The sequence below is a fragment of the Schizosaccharomyces osmophilus genome, chromosome 1, assembly GCF_027921745.1.
Source record: "Schizosaccharomyces osmophilus chromosome 1, complete sequence".
In the NCBI taxonomy this organism is placed as follows: Eukaryota; Fungi; Ascomycota; class Schizosaccharomycetes; order Schizosaccharomycetales; family Schizosaccharomycetaceae; genus Schizosaccharomyces; species Schizosaccharomyces osmophilus.
The window spans coordinates 3,920,512-3,943,567 of record NC_079238.1 but is presented as its reverse complement, the minus strand read 5'-3'; the positions used below and the strand labels follow the sequence as shown (position 1 = coordinate 3,943,567).

General features: G+C 38.7%; 12 protein-coding genes across 12 annotated transcripts; 6 read left to right on the top strand and 6 right to left on the bottom strand.

Moving 5' to 3' along the window:
• Positions 1–256: 256 nt before the first annotated feature.
• Positions 257–469, top strand: SOMG_01795 (uncharacterized protein; the record flags this gene model as incomplete). Its single annotated transcript, XM_056180588.1, has 2 exons — positions 257–295; positions 326–469. 2 exons carry the CDS (start codon positions 257–259, stop codon positions 467–469), a joined length of 183 nt encoding a protein of 60 aa, XP_056036022.1.
• Positions 470–1,389: 920 nt separating this feature from the next.
• On the top strand, positions 1,390–1,782 carry SOMG_01794 (uncharacterized protein; the record flags this gene model as incomplete). Its single annotated transcript, XM_056180587.1, has 1 exon — positions 1,390–1,782. The coding sequence occupies one exon, from the start codon at positions 1,390–1,392 to the stop codon at positions 1,780–1,782; it is 393 nt and encodes a 130-aa protein (XP_056036009.1).
• A 1,682-nt stretch (positions 1,783–3,464) lies between these two features.
• plb3 (lysophospholipase Plb3) lies at positions 3,465–5,414 on the top strand (the record flags this gene model as incomplete). The annotated part of the gene is made up of 1 exon (XM_056180586.1): positions 3,465–5,414. The coding sequence occupies one exon, from the start codon at positions 3,465–3,467 to the stop codon at positions 5,412–5,414; it is 1,950 nt and encodes a 649-aa protein (XP_056036407.1).
• Positions 5,415–5,625: 211 nt separating this feature from the next.
• wdr55 (WD repeat protein, WDR55 family, involved in ribosome biogenesis) lies at positions 5,626–6,762 on the bottom strand (the record flags this gene model as incomplete). Its single annotated transcript, XM_056180585.1, has 1 exon — positions 5,626–6,762. The coding sequence occupies one exon, from the start codon at positions 6,760–6,762 to the stop codon at positions 5,626–5,628; it is 1,137 nt and encodes a 378-aa protein (XP_056036044.1).
• Positions 6,763–7,054: 292 nt separating this feature from the next.
• SOMG_01791 (thyroid receptor interacting protein-like protein, transcription coactivator) lies at positions 7,055–8,479 on the top strand (the record flags this gene model as incomplete). Its single annotated transcript, XM_056180584.1, has 2 exons — positions 7,055–7,737; positions 7,792–8,479. 2 exons carry the CDS (start codon positions 7,055–7,057, stop codon positions 8,477–8,479), a joined length of 1,371 nt encoding a protein of 456 aa, XP_056034995.1.
• A 231-nt stretch (positions 8,480–8,710) lies between these two features.
• spt5 (DSIF transcription elongation factor complex subunit Spt5) lies at positions 8,711–11,575 on the bottom strand (the record flags this gene model as incomplete). The annotated part of the gene is made up of 1 exon (XM_056180583.1): positions 8,711–11,575. One exon carries the CDS (start codon positions 11,573–11,575, stop codon positions 8,711–8,713), a length of 2,865 nt encoding a protein of 954 aa, XP_056036083.1.
• A 781-nt stretch (positions 11,576–12,356) lies between these two features.
• On the top strand, positions 12,357–14,417 carry rad4 (BRCT domain protein Rad4; the record flags this gene model as incomplete). The annotated part of the gene is made up of 3 exons (XM_056180582.1): positions 12,357–12,422; positions 12,491–12,598; positions 12,645–14,417. The coding sequence occupies 3 exons, from the start codon at positions 12,357–12,359 to the stop codon at positions 14,415–14,417; spliced, it is 1,947 nt and encodes a 648-aa protein (XP_056034863.1).
• Positions 14,418–14,520: 103 nt separating this feature from the next.
• Positions 14,521–16,860, bottom strand: trm402 (tRNA (cytosine-5-)-methyltransferase; the record flags this gene model as incomplete). The annotated part of the gene is made up of 6 exons (XM_056180581.1): positions 14,521–14,554; positions 14,607–15,137; positions 15,184–15,444; positions 15,490–16,638; positions 16,751–16,800; positions 16,840–16,860. The coding sequence occupies 6 exons, from the start codon at positions 16,858–16,860 to the stop codon at positions 14,521–14,523; spliced, it is 2,046 nt and encodes a 681-aa protein (XP_056034866.1).
• Positions 16,861–17,219: 359 nt separating this feature from the next.
• atg15 (autophagy associated lysophospholipase Atg15) lies at positions 17,220–18,491 on the top strand (the record flags this gene model as incomplete). Its single annotated transcript, XM_056180580.1, has 1 exon — positions 17,220–18,491. One exon carries the CDS (start codon positions 17,220–17,222, stop codon positions 18,489–18,491), a length of 1,272 nt encoding a protein of 423 aa, XP_056035793.1.
• A 486-nt stretch (positions 18,492–18,977) lies between these two features.
• On the bottom strand, positions 18,978–19,771 carry rpb5 (DNA-directed RNA polymerase I, II and III subunit Rpb5; the record flags this gene model as incomplete). The annotated part of the gene is made up of 3 exons (XM_056180579.1): positions 18,978–19,452; positions 19,559–19,641; positions 19,697–19,771. The coding sequence occupies 3 exons, from the start codon at positions 19,769–19,771 to the stop codon at positions 18,978–18,980; spliced, it is 633 nt and encodes a 210-aa protein (XP_056035540.1).
• A 284-nt stretch (positions 19,772–20,055) lies between these two features.
• alg1 (mannosyltransferase complex subunit Alg1) lies at positions 20,056–21,586 on the bottom strand (the record flags this gene model as incomplete). The annotated part of the gene is made up of 4 exons (XM_056180578.1): positions 20,056–20,181; positions 20,268–20,799; positions 20,844–21,273; positions 21,403–21,586. 4 exons carry the CDS (start codon positions 21,584–21,586, stop codon positions 20,056–20,058), a joined length of 1,272 nt encoding a protein of 423 aa, XP_056035778.1.
• Positions 21,587–22,308: 722 nt separating this feature from the next.
• bet1 (SNARE Bet1) lies at positions 22,309–22,758 on the bottom strand (the record flags this gene model as incomplete). The annotated part of the gene is made up of 3 exons (XM_056180577.1): positions 22,309–22,512; positions 22,573–22,711; positions 22,748–22,758. The coding sequence occupies 3 exons, from the start codon at positions 22,756–22,758 to the stop codon at positions 22,309–22,311; spliced, it is 354 nt and encodes a 117-aa protein (XP_056035781.1).
• Between the last annotated feature and the right edge of the window lie 298 nt (positions 22,759–23,056).

Here is a 23,056-nt window from a genome sequence, read left to right as displayed (position 1 = left end):
ATATTCTCTATTATTTAAAATTTTAATAGTCATCTCATACAAAGTCGTTTTCGCTAACCTTTTGTTGATTTACAAGACTTTCATTTTTGTTGTTGTTAATCATCTTCCGTTGATTTTTCTTTTCATGGACTAGCTCATTGTCTATATGAAAGTTCGTGCAAATTTATGTTTATAAATAGATAGGTAAAAAGCTCGTTTGTTACATCAAAAGTTGGTAAGCAATAACATGAAGTAAATGGTAATATGTAATTTGACAATGATTTTAAAAGAATCTGCGTCTGGGAGGAGTTGTGTAGTAAGTGAAGGTTCTCTATTGTTTTTCTAGAGGTGTCTGTTGACAAAGAGCTATCGTCGTGCCAAATTCACTGGTCATCTGAACAATAGAGGAAATATGTTGTACGATTCAATGAATGATAACCCAACAATTTACCTGTACCTTTTCTATCCTCCTTTCACTCAGCCAGAGTAGAGCAGAACGATGAACCAGGAGACTCAGAAATACAAATTCACAGGATTCCCACAATTAGAGAGACAGCGATGCATTCGTTAGGGCTGTATCGTAAAGGCTCAGATGTTGTATTATAAACATATACAAGAGTCGTGTATTACAAAAGGTAAACAACGTACAAGACAGAAATAAAACGACGAAAGAAAAAGAAACGAATCAAGTTAATTCATTTAGAAAGCAATAGAAACCGAGTGTTGGAAGATTCGACTGGTTCTGCTCAATAACTTCGATTCATTTCATGTATCTGATCAAATCCCAGGACTGAGAAAACTTTCACATCAAGGTAAAGTAAGGTCCAATTTGATTACAAGCACCTTTTCATTTTACAAAATTGCACAGCGTAAATAGGCTGTAATCGAAACTTCGAGTCTCACCAGAGTAAAAGTCATTTAGTGAACAAGAAAGGATTTCTTTTCATGGAAACGAATTCAGGAAACAATCATATAGATAAAATTGGTGTTTTCAATTAAATCTAATATTGTTAGCTTCCGGCCTTTGCTGCACTATGAATTACACTGGCATAGCTAACAAAACGTTAAACGAACTCAATCCAGAACTGCTCTCATTGATCACGATGAACGTTCATATTCCTAGTAACATTTGTGTTTCAGACTAGTAGAGACACTGCACTAGTGCAAGATTCTGGTAAATGGCACTATGGTTTTGACTGATGACCAGGGACATGTCTGTGGATCGGATCCTTGTGACACAAGCTTTTTAACCGAACTTTACTGACCTGTCAGTAGCTAAGCAGAAGGCCACCAAAACTGCGGAGTCATTTGAGCCTGGAGAAATAGAAGCAGAAGCTGAAATCATCGCTCGCACTTGAAAAAGAAACCAACGTTCAACGACAAGTATTGGTTCCCAACATATTCGATTTGATGCAACTTGTATGTAACGAATTTCATGATGAGCCTTCTTCAGTTGGACATTGTAGAAAACTTCTACCACAGATCGCACAAGGAAAAGTTTGGAAGAAAGGTATGACCAAAGACATTTCGAAATACGGCAAAAGCTGCGATGGATGCCAACAATGTAACAAAAAAAAATTTCGTCAACGTTATGCTGAATTACAACCACTAGCGATTGCCAAACAGCCTTTCAACATTCTTCAATGCATTTTTATAGAAGGTAGGTTTGCCCAAATCTCAAGGCAACGACGCAACTTGAACGATCTTGGGTTAATTTACCAAAAAGAATTCATTTCTTACTTGCAGGAAAACGATGACAGCAGAGCAATTCATGGAGACATAAGAAGACTATATGGTCTCTGATTCCGGTCATGCATCGACATCGTAGCCGCCCGAGGACCTGTCTTTATTACACAGAGATGAAAACAATAAGAAAATGATCATAACATATTGCTTCAACTCATTGATGAAATCTCCCACAAAACAAATGTTCAGACAGAACGTGTGCATCAAATTCTGGAGACAATTCTGATGTTATTTTTCAATGAACGATTCAACAACTTGACACATATCCTCCGTTCTGCACACTTATGTAAAAGTTCCATATAGCATTCCTCCACTTAGAGGACACTCATGAAATCAGCTTATGAATATCCACCTCCATTGACAAAACTCGGCATTCAATTTATTGATGCGGGAATCTTCCTAACTCTTTCAAGAAGGCATACGATGAGCAAATAAGAGACTGCTAGAATTTAGAATCGCCCAAAAAAGTCCTCCTCTAGTTTTTCAAAAACAAACAAACAGAAAGCGTAATTTGTACTCATGAAACGTGCAAATCTTGGATGTTACCAACAATCAAACAGACTAAAACTGGATTTCGTATGGCCCTTTTCCGGTCAAGAAAAAACGGCAGATCATAATATACTCTATACGCAGACGCTACACACCCTGCTACTTTTCCTAATATCAGATTTGGAACCTTACCGGCCGGACTCGAAAGCCTCAAACAATATAAGAAGCAGGGAACTTGAAAAAACCATATCTTTATACATGTCTATACCAGTCCACTCTATTCACTCTATTCACTAAGGCAGAGCAGAAAATTAAATTGAAGGTATCTATAATAATATTGATACCCGATAATTTTACTATTAAGGAAAGTTAGTAATAAAACTTACAGCGAACCACTAGAGGAGAGAATGGACACGAACTATCCAATCGACGAAAAAAGGAAAGTCACCTGTAGTCCGAAACGGTAACTTAAATTTCGGAGTAACGAATTCCGAATTTCTCACTTCGGATTCCGTTATCCGAAATCCGCAATGCTCTCGAGGGAGCTTACGTAACGAACAGCACATGTGAAATAAAGCTTCCGAACGTAATGAAATAAAGCTGACAAAAGCCTATATATACGCAGTTTCTATTCCTTGTTTAGTTTGGTATTTATTGTCTTTTCGGTGGAAACTGTTAAGGCCAGGCGTCTAAAAATTAGGTTACATTGGTTTAATAATTGTCTAAATATTTATACAATATAGGTAAGGCAAAAAAAGCTTGGAGAGGAAGAGTTTGGAAAATGTTGACAATCTCAACGGGATTGATCGGAATGTTTACGACAGAGCAGTCGCAAAAGAAGAAAGCGGTACACCGGTTTCGGTACTGGTATGGGTACCTTGAACGTGAATGAATAGTCATAGTTCTTGTCGTGCGCTTTCTTGCCGTGTGTAAGGAATGCTTTGCAGGAAAGGCATTTAAAAATTCATGTCGAATGATTCCGACTCTGATTGTCCTTACAAGATTGTAAGGACGGATACGACGGTGAAACGTTTATGGAATTTCATTCTGTACTCTTTTCTGAGACGGCGGTTTCGATTCTTTCTTCTACTTTGCCTTCTCTATGCTTTTGTTATGTCTTTTAACAAATGCTAATGTGTATCTTATAGTAATTTGCTTTTCTACTAAATAAAAAATAATTTCGCCTACATTTCATTGTGGTGACACCTCTGTTTTTGGTTTTCTAATTTTTGCCCTCCTTATTTAAGACTATGAATCTTTTGTTATCGTCCTTTCTAGTCTTTCTCGCTTCTCAAATCGCTGTCTCTTTACCCCAGGAGCCGTTTTTGGAGCGTGATCTTCAAACTCCCTACGACCAACTACCGGAATTGAGCCCCGAGGCTGTTAGATTGGGTACTCGCTATATCGAAGCCACGCGCATGCAGAAGCGTGATGATACGAGTTCTGAATATGCTCCTTACAATGTAACTTGCCCCAGCGACCTTTTGCGTGAAGGTACCCAGGGCATGAACAGCGGTGAGCAATCGTTTTTGAGCAAGCGTGTGGATAGTGTTAACAAACAAACCCGACAATTTGTTCAAAACTCCGGCCTCAACATCAGTGTCAATGATGTTATCACCGACAAGGATGGTCCACGTCTTGGTATGGCTTTCTCTGGTGGTGGATTCCGTGCCATGTTGAACGGGGCCGGATTTTTTGACGCCTTTGATAGCCGCGGCAGCGATTCCTCTAAATTCTCTGGACTTGTTCAAAGTTCCATGTATATTACTGGTCTCTCTGGTGGTTCTTGGCTTGTTGGTTCCATTGCTATCAACAACTTTTCCAACGTTAGTTACTTGCAAGATAATGTTTGGGACATGGATCATACCGTTTTTAGCCCTTATTCCAACCCAATCAGGGATGTCGAATATTTAAATCATCTTCGCCAAGAAATTGATGCTAAACAGGATGCCGGTTTTGACACTTCCATCACTGATCTTTGGGGTCGTTCTTTATCTAGAAAGCTTGTTGATGCTCCAAGAGGTGGCCCCGGTCTCACTTGGTCGAGCATTCGTAACCAATCATGGTTCCAAAACGCCGAGTATCCTTACCCCATTCTCATATCCGACAGCCGTAGGGAAGATGAGCACATTATTCCCGAAAACTCAACTATTTTTGAATTTACTCCTTACGAATTCGGCACATGGGATAATGGTATCAACGCTTTTATTCCGATGGAATACGTCGGTACTCATTTGAATGATGGCTCTCCTCCAGACAACAAATGTGTTCGCGGCTTCGACAATGCTGGTTTCGTAATGGGAAGTTCTGCCACTCTTTTCAACGAGGCTTTGTTAAGATTGAATTCCAACGGCACTTGGGCTGAAATTGCTCGAAGCATATTGAATCGTATTTCCAGCAAACAGAATGATATTGCCCCTTACCCTAATCCCTTCCAAAACTACACTGCCAAGAATACTTCCGTTGCCAATAACTTTAAGAACTTCCCTACTGTTGACCTCGTTGACGGTGGTGAGGATAATCAGAATATTCCTATATGGCCTTTGCTTCATCCTCAGCGTTTTGTGGATGTCATTTTTGCTGTTGACTCTACTGACGACGAGAACGGCTGGCCCACAGGTTCATCTCTCGTTAATACATATGAGAGAATTGTTAACAGCAACCACAACAAGAGTATCGATGTCCGCGGCTTTCCCTATATTCCTGACACAGATACATTCATTTCTCTCGGCTTGAACGCTCGCCCTACCTTCTTCGGCTGTGACGGAAAAAACACTACCTTGAAGCAAGACTATGTCGATAACAAGACTCCTCCTTTAGTCGTTTATATGCCCAACTATCCTTGGTCTTATGATTCCAATATTTCAACATTTACTTTTGAGTTATCGAACGGAAAGACGGACGATGTTATTAATAATGCTCGCTTGGCTGCCACTCAAAACAACAGTGACGATTTTGCTACTTGTCTTGCTTGTGCCGTGGTGCAACGATCAGTGGAGCGCAAAAACATGACTACTCCTGCACAATGTAAGAAATGTTTCCAGGATTACTGCTGGAACGGTACTACTTCAAACAAGAATATTGTGTATAATCCCACAATTCTTTCTGGCTCAGCTCAATCTTTAGCTTCTCGTACCATGGGCTTTGGACTTGCTACCATGCTTGTATCGCTTGTTCCATTTGTTTTGCTGATTGCATAAACATTTCTTATTAACCAAACCGGGGTACAGTTACATAGTGTTGAAATAGTATTGTGGCTATCTGTATGTTTATATATTGTACTTTGTACTAGAAGCAGCTCTTAATTTCATGTTTTTAGATATATTTATAAATTATGTTTTGTGTCCAACCATATTCACAATTAGTCCGAAAGTTCTAAAGGTAATTTTCCATTTTAAATAAGCTAAGTAATTAAAGTCCATCAAAAAAATCAGTTCTGGGAGCCTTTTTCTTTGGTGCTGCTTTCGCAAGCTTCTTGTTTCGCTTTGATTTTTGTGTAGGTTCATCTGAATCACTATCAACATCGTCTTCAGATTCATCCGAGTTCATCGCATCACTGTCTTCCTCACCGTCTTGGCCAGCTTTTTCAAACTCAGCTGAATCATCTCCCTTGTTCCAGAAAATCAACTCTGAACCGCTTGCTGATATAAGAAACTCGCCATTTTCGGAAACATCAGCAGTGTCAACACCGGCTTTCGAAGTATGCTGTCCTATGACTTTTTCATATCGGTTTGGAAGAATGTTCAATTGTCTAAGACATCCATCGCTTCCACCAATGTAAAGGGTATCCGTTCCAGCGCGATTCATGGTCTCTATTGAATAGTCGTTTGAACGAATAGGCGGCACTATACGGTCTGTGTGATCTCCCCAATCACCTTTAGTAAACAGGGTGACCACGCCAGAAGCTGTGCCAACAGCAAACTTTTTCTTGGAATTATTGTCCCTAGTAAATGCTCCACAAGTTAGATCATCATCTTGTTCCTCACTCAGAACAGCAGTCTTAAAGTTTCTGGAATCAAGAATTGACAGAGTCCCATCACCACTGGTAGCAACCATATAGCGATCTTCAAATGGACATATAGAAGAAATGTAATCGATTTGATCCCTGTGTGAGTGGAGGACTCCACCACTTTTTCTTCTATCCCAAATAGTAACACAACCATCATCGTCACCCGTAGCGAATATATTATTTCCTTCCACCCATTCAACCACACTGTATGGGGATAGTTCGGTACTTGCTGTCTCTTGAATCCATTTTGAAGTGACTCTTCCAGAAGCGGTGTCGGCCAATTTTAATACACAGTCGGAACCAACAGATATAAACTCAGAGTTATCCTCAGTTAAAGATAAATTTCTGCAGCTAATTTTATGGCGTTTAGTGTTCCATTCTTCGACCAAAGAATTATTTTCTGTATCATAGCTGTAATTTGCAACACGACCATTGGAGAACCCTACTAATAAATTATTTTTTTCCCCATAAGCTACTAAATGGAATACATCGTCGTCAAAGACGTGCTTGAGTTTTGCTGCTGAATTCGTTTTGCTCATAGAAAAAGACGCTTGGCGAAAAGCAAAATACTCGAATGTGGAATCCTTACTCCATATTCCACACCATCAGTAGCAAACACGGTTTTCAATTGCAATAAAGCTGTAATTTGATTTTCGAAGTATCAGAGTGTTCATATCTTTGCTTGAGTATTGTCTGATACAAAGTTTTAGGGCATACAGCTATTAAGTTCGTTTTTGATTGAAGTTTTGATTCTACCTCCCTTTCCAGTACCTGAATTACAAAGTTTTATTTTCCAACGAAAAATAAATATTTATATATTAATTATATCTAATGTTCTCTTCAAACTTGGAGCAGTGGGCTAAAGAGAATGTTCTAAAACTTTTATCACTTGATGAAGAAAGCGCTCTGCTTGTAGCTCAGACAGCAGCTGCTGCACAAAATGCTGGAGAAGCAAAAAATCACTGGATTTCTCTTTTAGGAGAATCTCCCGAAGCTATTGAGTTCGTGAGTGAATTCAATCGGAGGAGATTTGCACCATCGTCAAAGAAAGACACAAGCTATAAAAAAGCCGATATTGATAGGCCTAGCGAAAAAGCATCTAATTCCTCGTCAGAAAAATCTACGGTTTATCCAACTATTAGTCAACAACAGAAAACAAGGCAAACACGTTCATCGTCTTCCGACCGAGATAAAAGTAAAAATACAAAAACTAACGATGATCTGTATAACATACCAAAAGTTGCTCAAAAGACTACAAGTCAAGGCACTTTGACGTCTGACTTGATGGGGACCAAAAAAGCCTTTAAACCAAAACAAGTTCCTCAAGTCAGTAAGATTGACGGTTTAGCAGACATCGAAAGAGCTATTCATCAAGTTGAAATTTCCCAGAAATCTTCCAACTCCAATAGGAGATCTTGCGATTGTCAAGGTCGCAAGCATCCTCTGAATGAAGCTGCTCCCAATTGCCTCAATTGCGGCAAGATCATATGCATGTTGGAAGGCATGGGTCCATGGTAAGTATTTTGATATGTGTTTATCTCTTTCTATTCTAACCTTTTTACTAATAGTACATTTTGTAAGGCTCCAGTGATAAGTAAAACGCAACAGCTGGAACTTTTGCAAGAATTAAAGAAAGCTGGAAGTGATATAAAACAGGCTGCAAATCAGAAGACAAAATCTAAGCATAGTTCTTCCAAACATCAATTCCAGAAATTGAATAATTCCTCTATACATTCCATATTCATTGATCCAAAACAGTTGGAGCAGAAAGCTATTGAAGCTGAACAAAGGAAAAATGTTTTGTTAAATTTTGACCGCACAGCTGCCCAAAGAACCAAGATTATCGATGAGGCTGCTGATTTTGACCCGACAACACTGGCCAGTGACACCTGGGCATCTCCTGCTGAAAAGGCTTTAAACTTGGTTAAGATGCAACAAGCTCTGTCCCAGAAAGAAAAGAAGAAAAAGAAGGTCCTTTCTATCAGTTTAAGTGGTAAGAAAGTAGTGGTGGATCAAAAAGACGAATCATCAGATGAAGAGGTGCCGGATAATGAACACCACAATTTCTTAGAAACTAAAGAACTTGAGGCATCTGCCAAACAAAACTCCTCAAATATAACCCGTATACCTAGAAGTCTAGCACGTCCTGTTTTTCGTCCCCAAAATCTCCCCAAGAAGAGTGAACTACCAAAGGAAATTACTGAAAAAATAAATCGCAGTTGGTCTAAAGTACAGGACGCAATTGAAAATGACTGAAAACAAACCTAATTTAACATACTATGAAATGATTTTACACGCCATATTTCATTTAATGCAGTACCTAATCAATAATATACACAAAATTCGCAAGCTTTTCTATTTCATGAATCATTGCTAAATTATAATCGTCTATATAAACAGCCACCAAAAATTAAAATGCATTAGAATAAATCACAATTTTGGACAAGTATTCTGTACGAATATTTACTCTTTCTTATATCTTTCTTTTTATGGTGACGGAGGCACATAGTTAGGAGAATTTCCTTCATCTTCATTCCATCCACCAGGCGTGGGTGCAGCCCAACCCCCAGGAGTAGGTGCCGCCCATGAACCATTGTTATCATCAGTATCCCAGGTTGTTTCGGAGAAGCCACCATAAACTGGAGCTTGTCCAGCAACGTTGGTAGCACCAGAAGCATTCCAAGAGGGGGTTTTACCTCCGGCATTCCAGGCTGGCGTTTTTGCACCAGCGTTCCAAGCAGGAGTCTTAGCACCAGCGTTCCAAGCAGGAGTCTTAGCACCAGAGTTCCAAGCAGGAGTCTTACTGCCAGCATTCCATGCGGGAGTCTTGTTGCCAGAGCTCCATGCCGGTGTTTTCCCTCCAGCATTCCATGCCGGTGTTTTGGCCCCGGAGTTCCATGCAGGTGTTTTCCCACCAGACTGCCAACCTTGACTCTGAGCACCGTTCGCATACGCTGGTGTACGCGCACCCTGTGCCCAGCTTGGAACGCTTGGACCGTCCACGTTACCGATACTGCCGGGACGAATACCGCGACTGCGTTCAATAAATTCAGTATAAGTTATCAAGTCTCCAGTTTTACTGGTGTACAACAAATTTTCTTTGGGAACTGGAACAATTTTATTTCCCGTATGTAACTCAACACGAGCATTGGCATCCGTAGTATCCTTAATCACACCCAGCAATCCCTTCATGGGTCCTTTACGTATACGTACTGTGGCACCAATAGCTTTATCACGACCGATGGTACGTTTGATGTTTGCGACCGGAGGTAAGGAAGGACCGCTATTTAATGCAGGGTTCATCTTAGTCAAGTCTGTTGAAATACGAGCACCTTTTGCTGCCACTGTAGCAACATTGCGGCTTCTGGCAACAAAAACACCATTATTTTCCATAAGCTCTCTATTATGAAGGAAAACAAATGCACGATATATATGTAGTATAGTTCCATCTTTGTTTTCACCTCCAACTTCTTTGACCTTATCACCAACACGAATTTCAGTACCATTCCTGTCAGTGGCGACACCACGCCGATTTGAATGTCGCATTGTAATCTGTGATGCTTTAGCAGTCCTTACACCGCCATGCTGATCTACTACACGATAGGTATCTCTTTCAACTGAGAAAACACAACCGACCGTATTCACATCAAGCTGAACAAGATCATGTAGATCATAGGCAGAATTGATAGCCTGAGCACTGCCAGCTTCACCAAGATCACGAGAAAATACAGTTAATTCTGTCATCATCGTATCGCTCAAGAAAGTAACCTCATCTTTTGAGATGCGGACAACCATACCGGTATCATCTTTGTATTTTCCTGCAATAACTTTCACGTAATCACCATGACGGAAACGTTTTCTTATGCCGCGAGAAGGGACATCCAATCTTAACCCATCATTCGAAATAATGGTAACAACAGTGCCATGAACAGTTTCGACAACACCACCAACACCAGCTTGTTCACCGACAAATACTTCAACGACATCACCGACTTGAAATTCTGCATGATCATTTTTTACACTCAAGGCAAGTGAACTAAGGTCCAAATCTTCATTACTCGGGCTGAACTTTGATACTTCGTCAAGCGTTGGATTGACACCTTCAGTAACAAGAGAAGAAATTCGGATATCTTTAACAAGGAAACCGTCTTCGAATTCCTCATTATTAAAAACAAATGTTCTCGGTCCCCGTCTATAGAATTTTGTAGGGTTACTCTTGTATGCCTCGCTTTCGTTAAACAAACGAGCCTGTGGACGAGTAATTGATTTGCTTCTCTTTAGTGAATTTGAGTAATCAACGCGAGGGACTATACGCACACGGGCTGTTAAACCATTTTCAGACAAGTTATCCACCTGAGCAAGATCACCGGCATATTTACCACGCTTAATACGTACATATGCACCGGGAAGAAGCTCGACGGTTTGTTTTTGGACTTTCAGTAAATCTGGCATTTCCTTAATAGGTACCAAAATCATATTATTTGTATAGACGTTCAGAATACCATTCAAAGCAGCCAATACATGCGATTGCTTCCTAGCCTCAACGTAAACATAGCCAACAAGCGAATCACGTTGAAATGCAGAGATAATTTCCAATGGCATGCTCGTGTATTGAAGATCCATAGCTTTTCTCATAATGGTAAAAACAACATCTTTCTCTTTTCCTGCTTTACACCTAATAGCCCAGACATTAGGGTCGTTAACGGAAGGTAGAAGAAGCCTTTGAGGGACGTTGCTCGTATCACTAATGACAGTTTGGCTCCTTCCATACTTTTCTCTATATTCTTCTGCCAAACGTTCCGCATCAACGGATTGTAATTCTTGCCTTTGGCGGTCGAGTTCTCGGTGTCGTCTATCATCGGCCACATACTCAGCTCCACCAACTTCCTCCTCAATGAAGCCATCTTCTCTACCAATTTCTTCTTCTTCTTCATCCAATTCCTCTTCATCTTCATCCACCTCTGCTTCAATATCGAGGAATTGATTTCGGCGTTCATGACGTGCGCGTTTTCTCCTACCACCGGCTGCTTCTTCCTCGTCTTCTTCTTCTTCTTCTTCTTCTAATGCTTCCTCGTCTTCTTCATCCTCATCTTCTTCGGCTTCATCATCAACTGCGACGTTCGTTTGATTTTTTTCGCCATTTGGTTCTTCTTCATCTGCGTCTTCTTTACGTTCTTGGTCGTCTTGATCGTCTGAGACGTTCCCTTGCTCTTCAGAATTAACTAATAAATGCTCAGTGTCATTTCCAACGGACGCACCTGGGGATGTCTGTTGAGTTAAGTCTTCTTGATCGTTTTCTCCTGTGGGATATTTTTCTTCTCTTGAATCAACATTTCCTACTTTACCGTCCATTGCGACGTATTATCGGGGAATTTAAAGCAATTCCTCCGGTCTATAATTAAAGAATTGTTTTTTTCAGCGAAAATGAAGGCCTTTTCTACCCAATTTCAAGATTTGCCGCTGTATTGTGGTATTAGAAGAAGTCAAAATTGTAGTATTTGTTACTTACGCTTGTAGTCCACAATTGTTTCCTTGTATAAGTTACAAACGAGGTAACAAGAGACCGGTCAAAAACATTAGAGCAATTGTAAAAACACTATTGCAAGTTTTTTACTAACAGTGTCTTTGGTTCTAATTCATGAATAGTTTGAATAATAAAATGAAACTGAAACGTTGATTTATGGTACTTTCGTACCTAAAATACCAAGAAACTATACGCTTTTGTGTGCTTACGACTGTAAGGTATATTGAGCAGCTAACTGTTATACTCTGGAAATAATTCAATCCATCAAAAAGCATTGGAGGTATAAAAGTTATGGATTAAAAAAGCCGAAATGGTCTCATTTACTGTAAATCCAGGCACATTAACCCATGCGCTAAAAAGCCGTAAACAAGGAAGAAATAAATACTTTCGTTACCTCTACAGTTAGACCTTTATTTTTTCTGAACTTTGACATCTTTTACCATAATATCAGAATATCTAAGACAGTTTACAGAAAAACAAATACATCTTTATATTTATTCGAAAGGAAATAACTACTATTTGAAGTGTCTTCAGTTCAGCGACGTGTTTTTCTTGCAAGTACTTGCCAGGCTTGCCATCTACTGTACTCTTATGTTTTGAAACGGTAGGATGAGCTCTAGAAAACCACTTAAGGGTTTCGTTATATGTTGTACTAATATTGAGTTAAATAAACGCGTAAGTAAATGTACAGGCCCTTTCAAATGGGAATCTCGAAACATTAGACACTGACCGTTCATAAATAGACGGAGATTTCAACTAAAGCGATTAAGCTTGGCGCCACCTACAAATCCGATTTGACGAAAGATGTAACTCATTTAATTGCTGGTGACTTTGATACCCCCAAGTATAAGGTATAATGATTGCTTCCAGGCGCTTTTTCTAACACGATTACTTTAGTTTGCTGCAAAATCTAGACCAGATATGAAAATTGTGTCTCATGAATGGATCCCCAGGCTTTATGATCGTTGGGTCGAAGGTGAAGATTTGGAGTCTGATTTACTCATCAGCAAATTTACTTTGCCAGCTCTATTCAAATGTCGGGTGTGTCTTACAAATATAGAGCAACCAGATAGATTTCAACTTGAAAATACTATTTGTGAAAACGGAGGTACATTTTGTCCTGATTTAACTCGCGATGTCACACATTTAATTGCTGGGAATACTGCTGGTCGGAAGTATGAATATGCTCTTCGGTGGAAGATCAAGGTTGTCAGTGTTCAATGGTTATGGGAATCTATATCAAGAGGTGCCGTCTTAGAACCAGAATACTTTAAAATGGATATGCCTCCGGATCGCATTGGACATGGTGCTTATATAAAACTGGCTCCCGAGGAAAACAATAAAAATCCAAAGGCTCATGATGAGGAATTATTATCTGACCTAACTTTCATTAATAAAAAGCATAACCCCGATGAGGGAGAGCTTGAACCAGTTGTTATGAAACGTGGCAAGAAAAGGGAAAGTAGTATTCTTTGGAGTGAATTAAATACAAGAGATTTGGAAAATTCATTTGCTGCCCAAAATGTATCCTTACTGGATGAATTTACACCAGAAGTTTTTCAGGCACCCGAGGAGAAAGAAGTGTCTACAAATATTGAAATAAATACAGAACCTCGATTATTTGACAAAATTCACTTCTTGCTATACCAATTTGAAGAAGATAAATACAATCGCTTGAAGAAGTGTTTGAATAGAGAAGGAGGGCATATTTCGTCGACCGTTGAAGATACAACCAACTTTGTCATTGTCCCTCATCACCTACCAATTGAAGAAATTCCTTCTTTTTCGGTCCCAACGATAACTGAATGGTGGGTTGAAAGGTGCTTATTCTATAAAAAGGTACTCCCTGTTGATGAGCATGTACTATCAAAACCGTTTTATCATACTTATTTCAATCAGGATTTTGCAGGTTTAAGCCTTCATCTTTCTGGATTCAAAGGCGTGGACAGTTCTCACCTTAAAAAGGCATTGATCCTTTGTGGAGCGACTGTGGATAACTTTTTGGGTGTACAAAGAAGCGTACTACTTGTAAATACAAATGAACCCTTTAGCATGAAAACAAGATATAAATTACAACATGCCACTGGTTGGAATGTTCGTGTGCTAGGAATATCATGGCTATGGTACATTTACCAGACTGGCAAATTTACTGAGAACGTATCACCATGGGCAATTGATAAAAAGGAAAATCAGAAACTCAAAAGGTTTGAGCATTTACGTAAGATTGCTCTTCCAAATGACAACTCCATACTTAAAGATGATGCACCATTTACTATTTTCCCAAATGCTCAGTCTACCCCTGCACCAGATTTTATTTTTGAGCATTACAGAAATTCGGCGAAACAACCACAAAGGTCTAAGACAACTTTTAATGATGGTGATTCAAGTTCAAAAGAATCTCCAACCAAACGGTTTCGATCCATAACAGAACCAACCACTGATTCTAACACTCGTTTGATGGCCGTTCAGAGCGAAGAAGATACACTAAGTAAACCAGAACAAGAAAGTGTGTCCTACATTGATCCTGACGCACAAAGAGAAAAGCAAAAAATATATGCTCAGCTGACGTCAAATTTTAATGATTCTTTTCCATTGATTAATGAGTTTTCTTCTCAGGATAATACCTCTATCCTAATAACTAAGGAAAAACGTAATTTACGACCGAGGTAAAAGCTGATCGTTTATTTTATTACAAAAAACTTTTTATTATTACTTTTTTCAACCTACCGTTTCTTTATCCCAAAAACGCTTATTTTATTCAAAACCCTTATATTTAATCCATTCCAAATAACTCCAACTCTAAATTCCTAGTAGATTATTAGTACCTTGCTATAAAAAACGTTTTCAAATTAGACTTACTGTTTTTCTTTTCTGGCAAGCATTAAGTTGCAACTATTTGGGCTTCGCCAAACAGGCAGTAAAATGCGCATATCGGTAAGTGATCCATCCTCAGTTTTGGCATGAGCGCGAACTATGTTACACCCGAAAACCATTTTTTCGGATCCTACTTTCAGTTTGCCATTTTCGGGAAACTGTTCCAAACGAGGATAATCGTACTTCATTAGTATTTTTAAATCTTCAAGATCAGCATCACAGAAGAACTTTTCGTCTAAATATGGGCTAATGATATTAACACCATCACTGTGGATCCGGAAATTACAGATATCCTTGTTGACTTCCAACGACTCATTACTTTTAAGCAAAGGACTGATATCTTGTTTGACAAAAAAGCGGACTCCGCCGTGTACAAACTTCACACGATTAATGTTGTTCTCTATAATTTTCTTGAACAGGGAGCACGCAAAATACACAGACCTTGTAGGTGTGCCACTTTGATTACGAACAAAGAAATGGTCACGAGGAAATTTAGGATCTAAACCATAAAAATTCCTTAGGGGTTAGCTTAAGAGAACTTAGAACACTATCTAAAACTTACGAGACAGAAGAAATGCTTTCGTCATCTGGTTTAATATAAACAAACGGTTCTTCGTCAAAGTAATTATTACCAGTTTTGGTAACGGGCTGGGGAGCGGAAGTCGACACAGATGCTTCATTATCAAGTTTTTGACGTTTAAGTTCTGGCCTTTCATCTTGTTTCTTTAAAGCATCAACTCTATGCGCCTGCAAAGGACTTTCCTTCTTCAACATAGCGATGAAGAAACCTCCAGTGTTTTGATGCTGAGGATATATACGTGCACTAAATCAGGTTAGAAACAGAAAAACTATCAGTAAAATTAAGTACCATCGTTCTATGTGTTGTTTCTTCATTTCATCCATTGACAGAGGCCACATAGTAGAGGCAAGGGTGACGTTTTCCGGATGAGAATCTTCAGGAGAACTGTACTCTTGAAGAGTGTCATCCATGACCTTCCAATTAGATAGACCGGATTCGCGTTTCAATTCTGGAAGCTTTTCTGAGATGTCTACTAGAGATACGGATTCACCCGTAGCCTTTAAAGCAGCACATACTACTGCTTCGTTTTCAATAGGGTTCATAGAGCAAGTAGAATAAACCATGTAACCACCAACCTTTAAAAGTTGTAGACCACGGATAAGAATTCTTAATTGAAGTGGATGGAGACTCAAACCACTAGTTGCGCTCCAGTCCTTCCATAAGGAAATATTTTTACGGAATGTGCCATCTCCAGAACAGGGTACATCAGCCAAAACGCGGTCATACTTTAAAATTTCTTTCTCATTAGCTTCATCTGAAGAAGAAGAAGGAATGATAACATTCGGCATAGTTGAAGCATCATGATTTACTACCAATACATTAGGGGAGTTCAACCGATTTATTTGGTGTACAAGCATTTGAGCACGTTTTGGATCTGCATCGTTAGCGATAATGAGTCCTTGAAGAGAGCTTAGGTTAGCACTGTCTTTGACGGCGTCTTTCACATGAGCTTGATTATAAATGGCTTCGATAAGTTGAGCAGTTTTTGATCCTGGTGCAGCACACATATCCAACACCAAATGATGTGGAAGCAAGTCTAAAAACAAGGGAGGTAGCATACTGACAGCCTCTTGACGATTAATGTTTCCAGCTTCATTTTCGCTCACAAGGAAGCGTTGAAGACGCTTAAAAGGCGGGCTCTTGCGAATAATTTCTTTCTTAGCATCAATGCTATAAGCCAGTTGATTTGGATACCAAGGGATAATTTCAGGTGCTGGAATTGCTGTCCCTTCAAACTCGACATTCTGGAGTTGGGGAATATAGTGTTTCTCGAAGTGATTTTTTAATTCAAAGGCATGTTGCAGATACCCGCAAATTCGAAAAGTTGTAGGTAATGGTTTTTTAAGAAACTCCATCAATGTTTGAAATTCATTTTCGGATTCGGCGTTGTTACCAAAGATATTCTGTTTACGGTAATAGCTCTCAAACTTTTCGTTTCTACAGAAAAAACCGTTAGTACTTCCCGTCCTTAAAAGACATTCTATTTCACTGGAAATTCAAGATACGTCTCGAATGTTTTTGATAAAGCAATTAGAATGAAACTACTTACTCAAGCACGATCTCTCTTTTATCATTATAAGCACGCTTGCCTTGCGTAGGCTTCTCTGGTTAATTCAACGTATCAAATGATCACTTTACCTTATTACTTTTTTTTCCCATTCTTGAAGTAATTTTCAAAGCTTGAAGTAGCCTAAATCGATAGTAAAACCAAGCTTTGGTGATGTATCGTTTCATTCTGTTACACCCTATAGGAAATGTTACCCTCCTGTGTTAAATATTTAGTGAAGTATTCCAAACATGATAAGCTAGATACTGACATCTAGCGATATAGAGTGTACCATTGTTTACAAATGGTGCTTAGAAACAACAATCCCTTAGCCAAGTATGCGAATTTAAAGAAAGCCATTGAATGATTTAGTCAAAGCAGTTGGAAGATAATTTATATATATATAAGAAACCTTAGAATTGGCGTTTTCTTTATTATCTGTTAAAGTCGACTTAGTTTAAAAGGGTATCCAATGTTGCATTCATCTTTTGTTTTTTGGATCACTGTGATATCCATAATCTCACAAGTTTGTAACTCATTTCGGATTTCAGATGAACAAGTTCAAAAACTTCAACCTTCCGACGACTTTGTCAACGTTAAACTGCGACACGTATTTCATCACGGATTAAATGAGCAGTATAATCAACAGTATCGATTAGATATACACAAGAAAGATGTATATGAAAGTAGTAACAATGTTTTCCAGCTGAAAATGAAGAACTCGAATGCAACGTCTTTAAAAAATCAGACTCGTGAATCATTGAATAATTACCGTGAAAGCTCCATGCGTGGTTTGCATGCCGAACAATCCTTAACGGATATTTGGACTAAGAAAAAGGTTGTATTGCCGGATGTTACGGATAAGGCAACAGTTTATTCTCTTGGAAAAATGAGTTTTAATGCATATCAAAAGATTCCATTCGATGGCGATTGGCTTGACATTGGTCCGGATTGGAATATAACACCTCCAGAAGGCTTTGGTTGGGATGAAGATGGTCTCCGAGGCCATGTGTTTTCCAATAACGACAACTCTACTATAATTATCTCTATGAAGGGCACTTCTATATACGGCATTGGTCGAGGAACGTCTCAAAAGGATCGTATAAACGATAACTTGCTATTTTCTTGCTGTTGTGCGCGAGTAAGTTGGGCATGGACGACTGTATGCGACTGTTACAAAAGTACCTACACTTGTCGTCAAACTTGCTTAGAGGATGAAATACAATCTGCTACTAGGTACTATTCCGCTTCTCTTGATATATATTACAATTTGAAAGAACTATATCCTGAAGCCCAGATTTGGTTGACTGGTCATTCTTTAGGAGGCGCCACTGCTTCATTGATGGGTTTATCTTTTGGCATTCCTACCGTCACGTTTGAAGCTCCGGGAGAGCTTTTGGCTGCTCGTCGTCTTCATCTTCCTATGCCTCCTGGACTTCCTGACGAGGAAAGTCATATTTGGCACATTGGCCATACTGCTGATCCGATTTTCTTGGGTGTATGTGTTGGGCCTACTACTTTATGTTGGGCTGGCGGCTATGCTATGGAGTCAAAATGTCATACGGGCCAAGAATGCCTTTACGATGTTGCCAAGGATAAAGGTTGGCATATTTCTTTAACACATCACCGTATGCAAAGTGTTTTAAACGATGTGATTGATACTTACGACGAGGTACCTGTCTGTGCCCACACGCCAAATTGTGTGGACTGCTATCTTTGGGAATTTCCCGATGATGAGAAATAAACGGAAGCAATGCTTTTAATGCCCCTATATTTAAATGCTAATAATGAGAAGTTATGACTTATGTATTTCAATTTATTTCTCCTAGACACCATCACAAATATACTATAACATAAGTATGTGTTTATGTTCTTACTTCATGACTGGAAAAATCGAAACATTATAACCCATTTACCTTTTATTAAAACTTGAACCCCATAAAGACGAAGTCAGAAGAGGGAACATAAACAGAGCCTCCTAATCTAATGATTTAAATGTCAAAAAACTTATATAGAAAATAAACTCTCTTTCTAACAACAATCAAAACTCGATTATACTCCTTTCACTTTAAAGAAGCGTACTCGTAGTCAATCTCACACTTCCATTTTTTTCTAATTTAGGAAGAGAGGCGTATTCTCCAGCTTCAAACATCTTTTCCTCGAAACAGAACGTTGTGCACAGCCAGCAAAATAGAGATATTAAAAATCTAAAGTATATCCAATCTTTTGTTTAGGCACAAATACGGTAACTGTTATATCTTCCACTAGTTTCACTTTTTCGTACAATTTTAACAACCTGGCCACGCTTCAAACCAAGGTATCTTGCCACAGGATCAGCTAATTGAATACGAGGCAGTTGAGTTTCTCTGAGCTTGTAACGATCCAAAAGCTCTTTCTTTTCGTCCGGAGTAAGTAAATTATGTCTTGGTACGAGCTCATGATGTGTGATGTTAACAATAAGATCACTTTCTTGGAAGGTTTCAATGCTAAATTGACCTGTGACAGTTGAAATAATCTTAGCAGCGCTTGGTGTCATGGAATTAGCGTAGATTAAAATGCCTGTCTTGTGATTGTGATCCCCTAAGGTATGAACAAAAGTACGCATTTCTTTTATACCTACTGATGGCTCTTTCGAAAATTCCACATAAATCGTGCCTTTGTCAGAACCAGCTGGAGGTTTGGCGTAAAAACTCAAAGTAGAACGACTAAGCAAAATGGTGTTAGAACTTAATCGGATTTCAGACATTATACTTTCTCATAAAAAGGGAAAAGTCGTCCTTTTTTACAAGAGAGAGAAGAATATAGACTTACTCCAAGTTGCGGCCCATACCACAGTGCATTGCTTTGAATTGGTCCAATGTGAGATCAAGCTCTGCTTGAGAGACGCCATATCCCTTTTTGTCTAGTTAGCAAACTGATAAAACAAAGTATTTTTCATCTGTATCTTACTCTATCGTGAACCAACTGATGAGCTGTTTTCCAAGCTCGAAAAACTTTGACAATGTTTCTTTCGTCCGCCGACATCCTTAAAACAACTTTATTATTTAATCACTCTGTTATTTTGCAATGCTTGATTCCCTTCAGCAGCTAATTAAAGAAGAAAAAGGTAATTGGAGGTACCGACAAGGCAATTAAGGCGCGAAGACGGTACTCATCGATGAAAATTTGGTGGAAGTTCTTCGGTAAATTCGGTCAAGTCCAAGAGAGTTCACCGGATTTCACCGAAAATGTAAATATAATATTTTTATATCAAAGCTGTAAACTAAGAATTGATAAACGCATGTCTGTTTCATTAATATAACGAAGAACTAACTAGATTCTACAATAAACAAATTAGGGATTGTCTTTATCCATTCATCGTCCCAACGAAGTTTAGATTCCTCGAGAGCACCTTGTCGTACAGATCGAAGTATACGTTCATCAGAACAAAGCATCTATAGTAAAAATTAGAAACACTGAATAGAAAATAAAGAAAAAATCAATAAAACTCCTAAAATTTGGTTCAGCTGCCTTCACGTACCTCAATTTTTTTATAAAGCTTGACGGAATCGTCAACAATGAAACCGTTTTCATTATCATGAACAAGCTCAGAAATAGCAGGAAAATTCCAAGCGACAACGGGAACACCACATCCAAATAAATCTACTACTTTCATAGGTAAGTCGTAGCCACTAGAACTTTGGTGAAGAGAAACTCCAAAATCTGCGCATGCGATAGCTCGAGGATAATCTTCAGAACTAAACCAAGGTAGACAAAACCGAACTTTTTCGAGACGGTTCTCTTGTATGTGATTTACAAAATCGGCCTTTCCTGGCCCTTTACCAGTAACAAGAACGAGAAGCGGTACAGCATTTTGAGTTTCACTGTACATTTTAAGAGCATCCCAAAGGGCATATATGTTCTCATCAGGAGTCCAAGATGTAGAAGTAACTAAAAGCTTCTCTTTTCTGGGGTCGAAATCGGCAGGGATTACTTGCAAATTAGACTTTCGAGCTGCAGCTTGTAAAGGCTGAAAGTGAGTTGGCGGGCGGTCATAACAAACATGACAAGGGCTGTTCGTTAGTATTTTCGTGGGAAACATTCATAAAATCCTTACCGAAGTCCCCATCCTTCCAATACTTGCTGCATGCTATGGGAAACAGTTATATGACAAAAGGCACCTTTGGCAAGTACACGCTCATATATGCGCAAAACTTTTACAAATGGATGTTGCTTCCCTAATTTAAGAGCAAGAATAGTATACCCAAAATTATGCCAGTCAATAACAAAGCGAGTCCCGCGTAACAAATAAAGGACGTGTCCCAAAAAGAATGTGGGGATTGAAGGAGGATTTTGAACAAGGAGGTAGGATGCTTGCTTTATTTTAAATAAAATGAAAAGGAGTGACAATAGTTGGTGAAGTATTTTCGCCGGTGCAATTAGTAGGAAGGATAAGCGCGAACGAAAAGCAAGGTGTTCAGGAAGAGTCGGTATTGCATGGCTTTTTATATTTGGATGATTCCGAAACAAACCAGGTCCTTTCTTGTCTACATTAATTAATTGAGTTAGAAGACGCAGGAATGACTTTTATGGAGGAACACGCAATAAAAATGCAGCTAAGACTTCTGGTAGCGTCTTCATTTGCTTCATTTAGCATGCTTTAACTGTTTACGTACCTTGATATCCGACTAAATCAACTTTCCAACCTTCTTTTGCAAAGCTTAGTGCATGATATTGCATACGCGGACTTTGGTCAATTCTTCCCAAAACAAGAATTATTATTCGTTTATTTTTTGCAGTTCTCCTAGAATTGATAAAAATGACTATGGATAGGAAGAGCAGAATTCGGATAGCTAGCATTTTAATATACAAACGTGCCTGTTGAATGATGCATAAACAAAACGGTTCGATTCTATTTCCAAACAAAAAAACTTGACACCAGCTTTTATCTTAAAGTTCAATTCGAACAAGCTCACTCGTTTTAAGGCCTAAGTATAACTACAAGGCATATGGTAGTGACGGAAAACAACGGAGTGTAAACGCCAAATGATTTTATTTTCGTTACAGGAAAAATAATAAAAGATTTTATGAAAATACAAAGTATTATTAAATATGAATCTCAATTACGGGCAGCAATTTTCTAGTATAGAATTTCCAGTCGAGCTAGTCATTTACGTAAAGTTTCATTTCATTCATAAAGCATACTTACACATTGAATCGAAAGGAAAAAGAGCGCCATCATGGGTTCATATTCAAAATCATACTTTCTAAATCGATATAAAACATTAGACAGGACAAGAGAATAAAACATCGACAAGAATAGAATCCCAAAATATATGATATATACATAGAATATGCGAATTCGCAGGAATAACTTGCCATTGAATATCATTCATAGCAATGCTTAACTCATCAGATATATCATACTGAGTTTAACGGAGAGCATAGATTTTCGACCATATAGTCGTCCTAGTGAAACATAATAAAAATCGTTCCTGGGAATAAGAAGCATTCAAGGGACCAGCCCTTTATTCGATAAAATCAGCCAAACCTACTACCATACCGAAAACCATGGCTGGGTCCTAATATCGAACCAAGACAAACACCAATGCCACTATACAAAAGAAAGCTAACCAGGTCCATATGGAGATGCCACTGCTTTTGGAAACCTTCTTCAATCGTCCCATTGTGCCCTTCAGCGCGTTTTGCGTAGTGAAGTAAGATTCATTCATTGTATCCATCAGCTTTGAAGACGAAGTAATCTCTGTACCAATATCCATCGTCATCTAAATATGTGTTAGTTTGCCCGACATGATTTTTCTTAAAATTCTAGTTGTATTACGCACCGATTTCAAAGACTGTACTTTTCCCGTTAAGTTTGCAATTCGATTTTCGTTAACGCTCTCCAAATCGTCCAGATGCGGTGATGGTTTAGTTTCATACAAGGGCAAAACGTCCCCATTGCGATCTTTTCTTCTACCAAATCTGTTTGTTAGTTAAAAGCACCCATATCTTACTTACCTTGTAGCCATTGATTATTGTAAAACTTCTTTTAAATTCTTTTTACTTGGTCCTTATGCAATTATATGTTTTGATCAGGTTACTATTGTCTTGAAGATAAATTATATACACAACATACGAGCCATACCAACACTGCTGGCTTAACAACACACGAGTAACAAAACAAGTGACAATATATTTGGTCCATACTTTCTATATATCTACTGGAAAAAGCGCGTCAACAAATAGACAAAATAGAAAAGAAAGCATGATCCATTACGATAAAGAGTAGTTTTCAATGTAAGTAAAATTTGAGATAAAAGCTTCCAA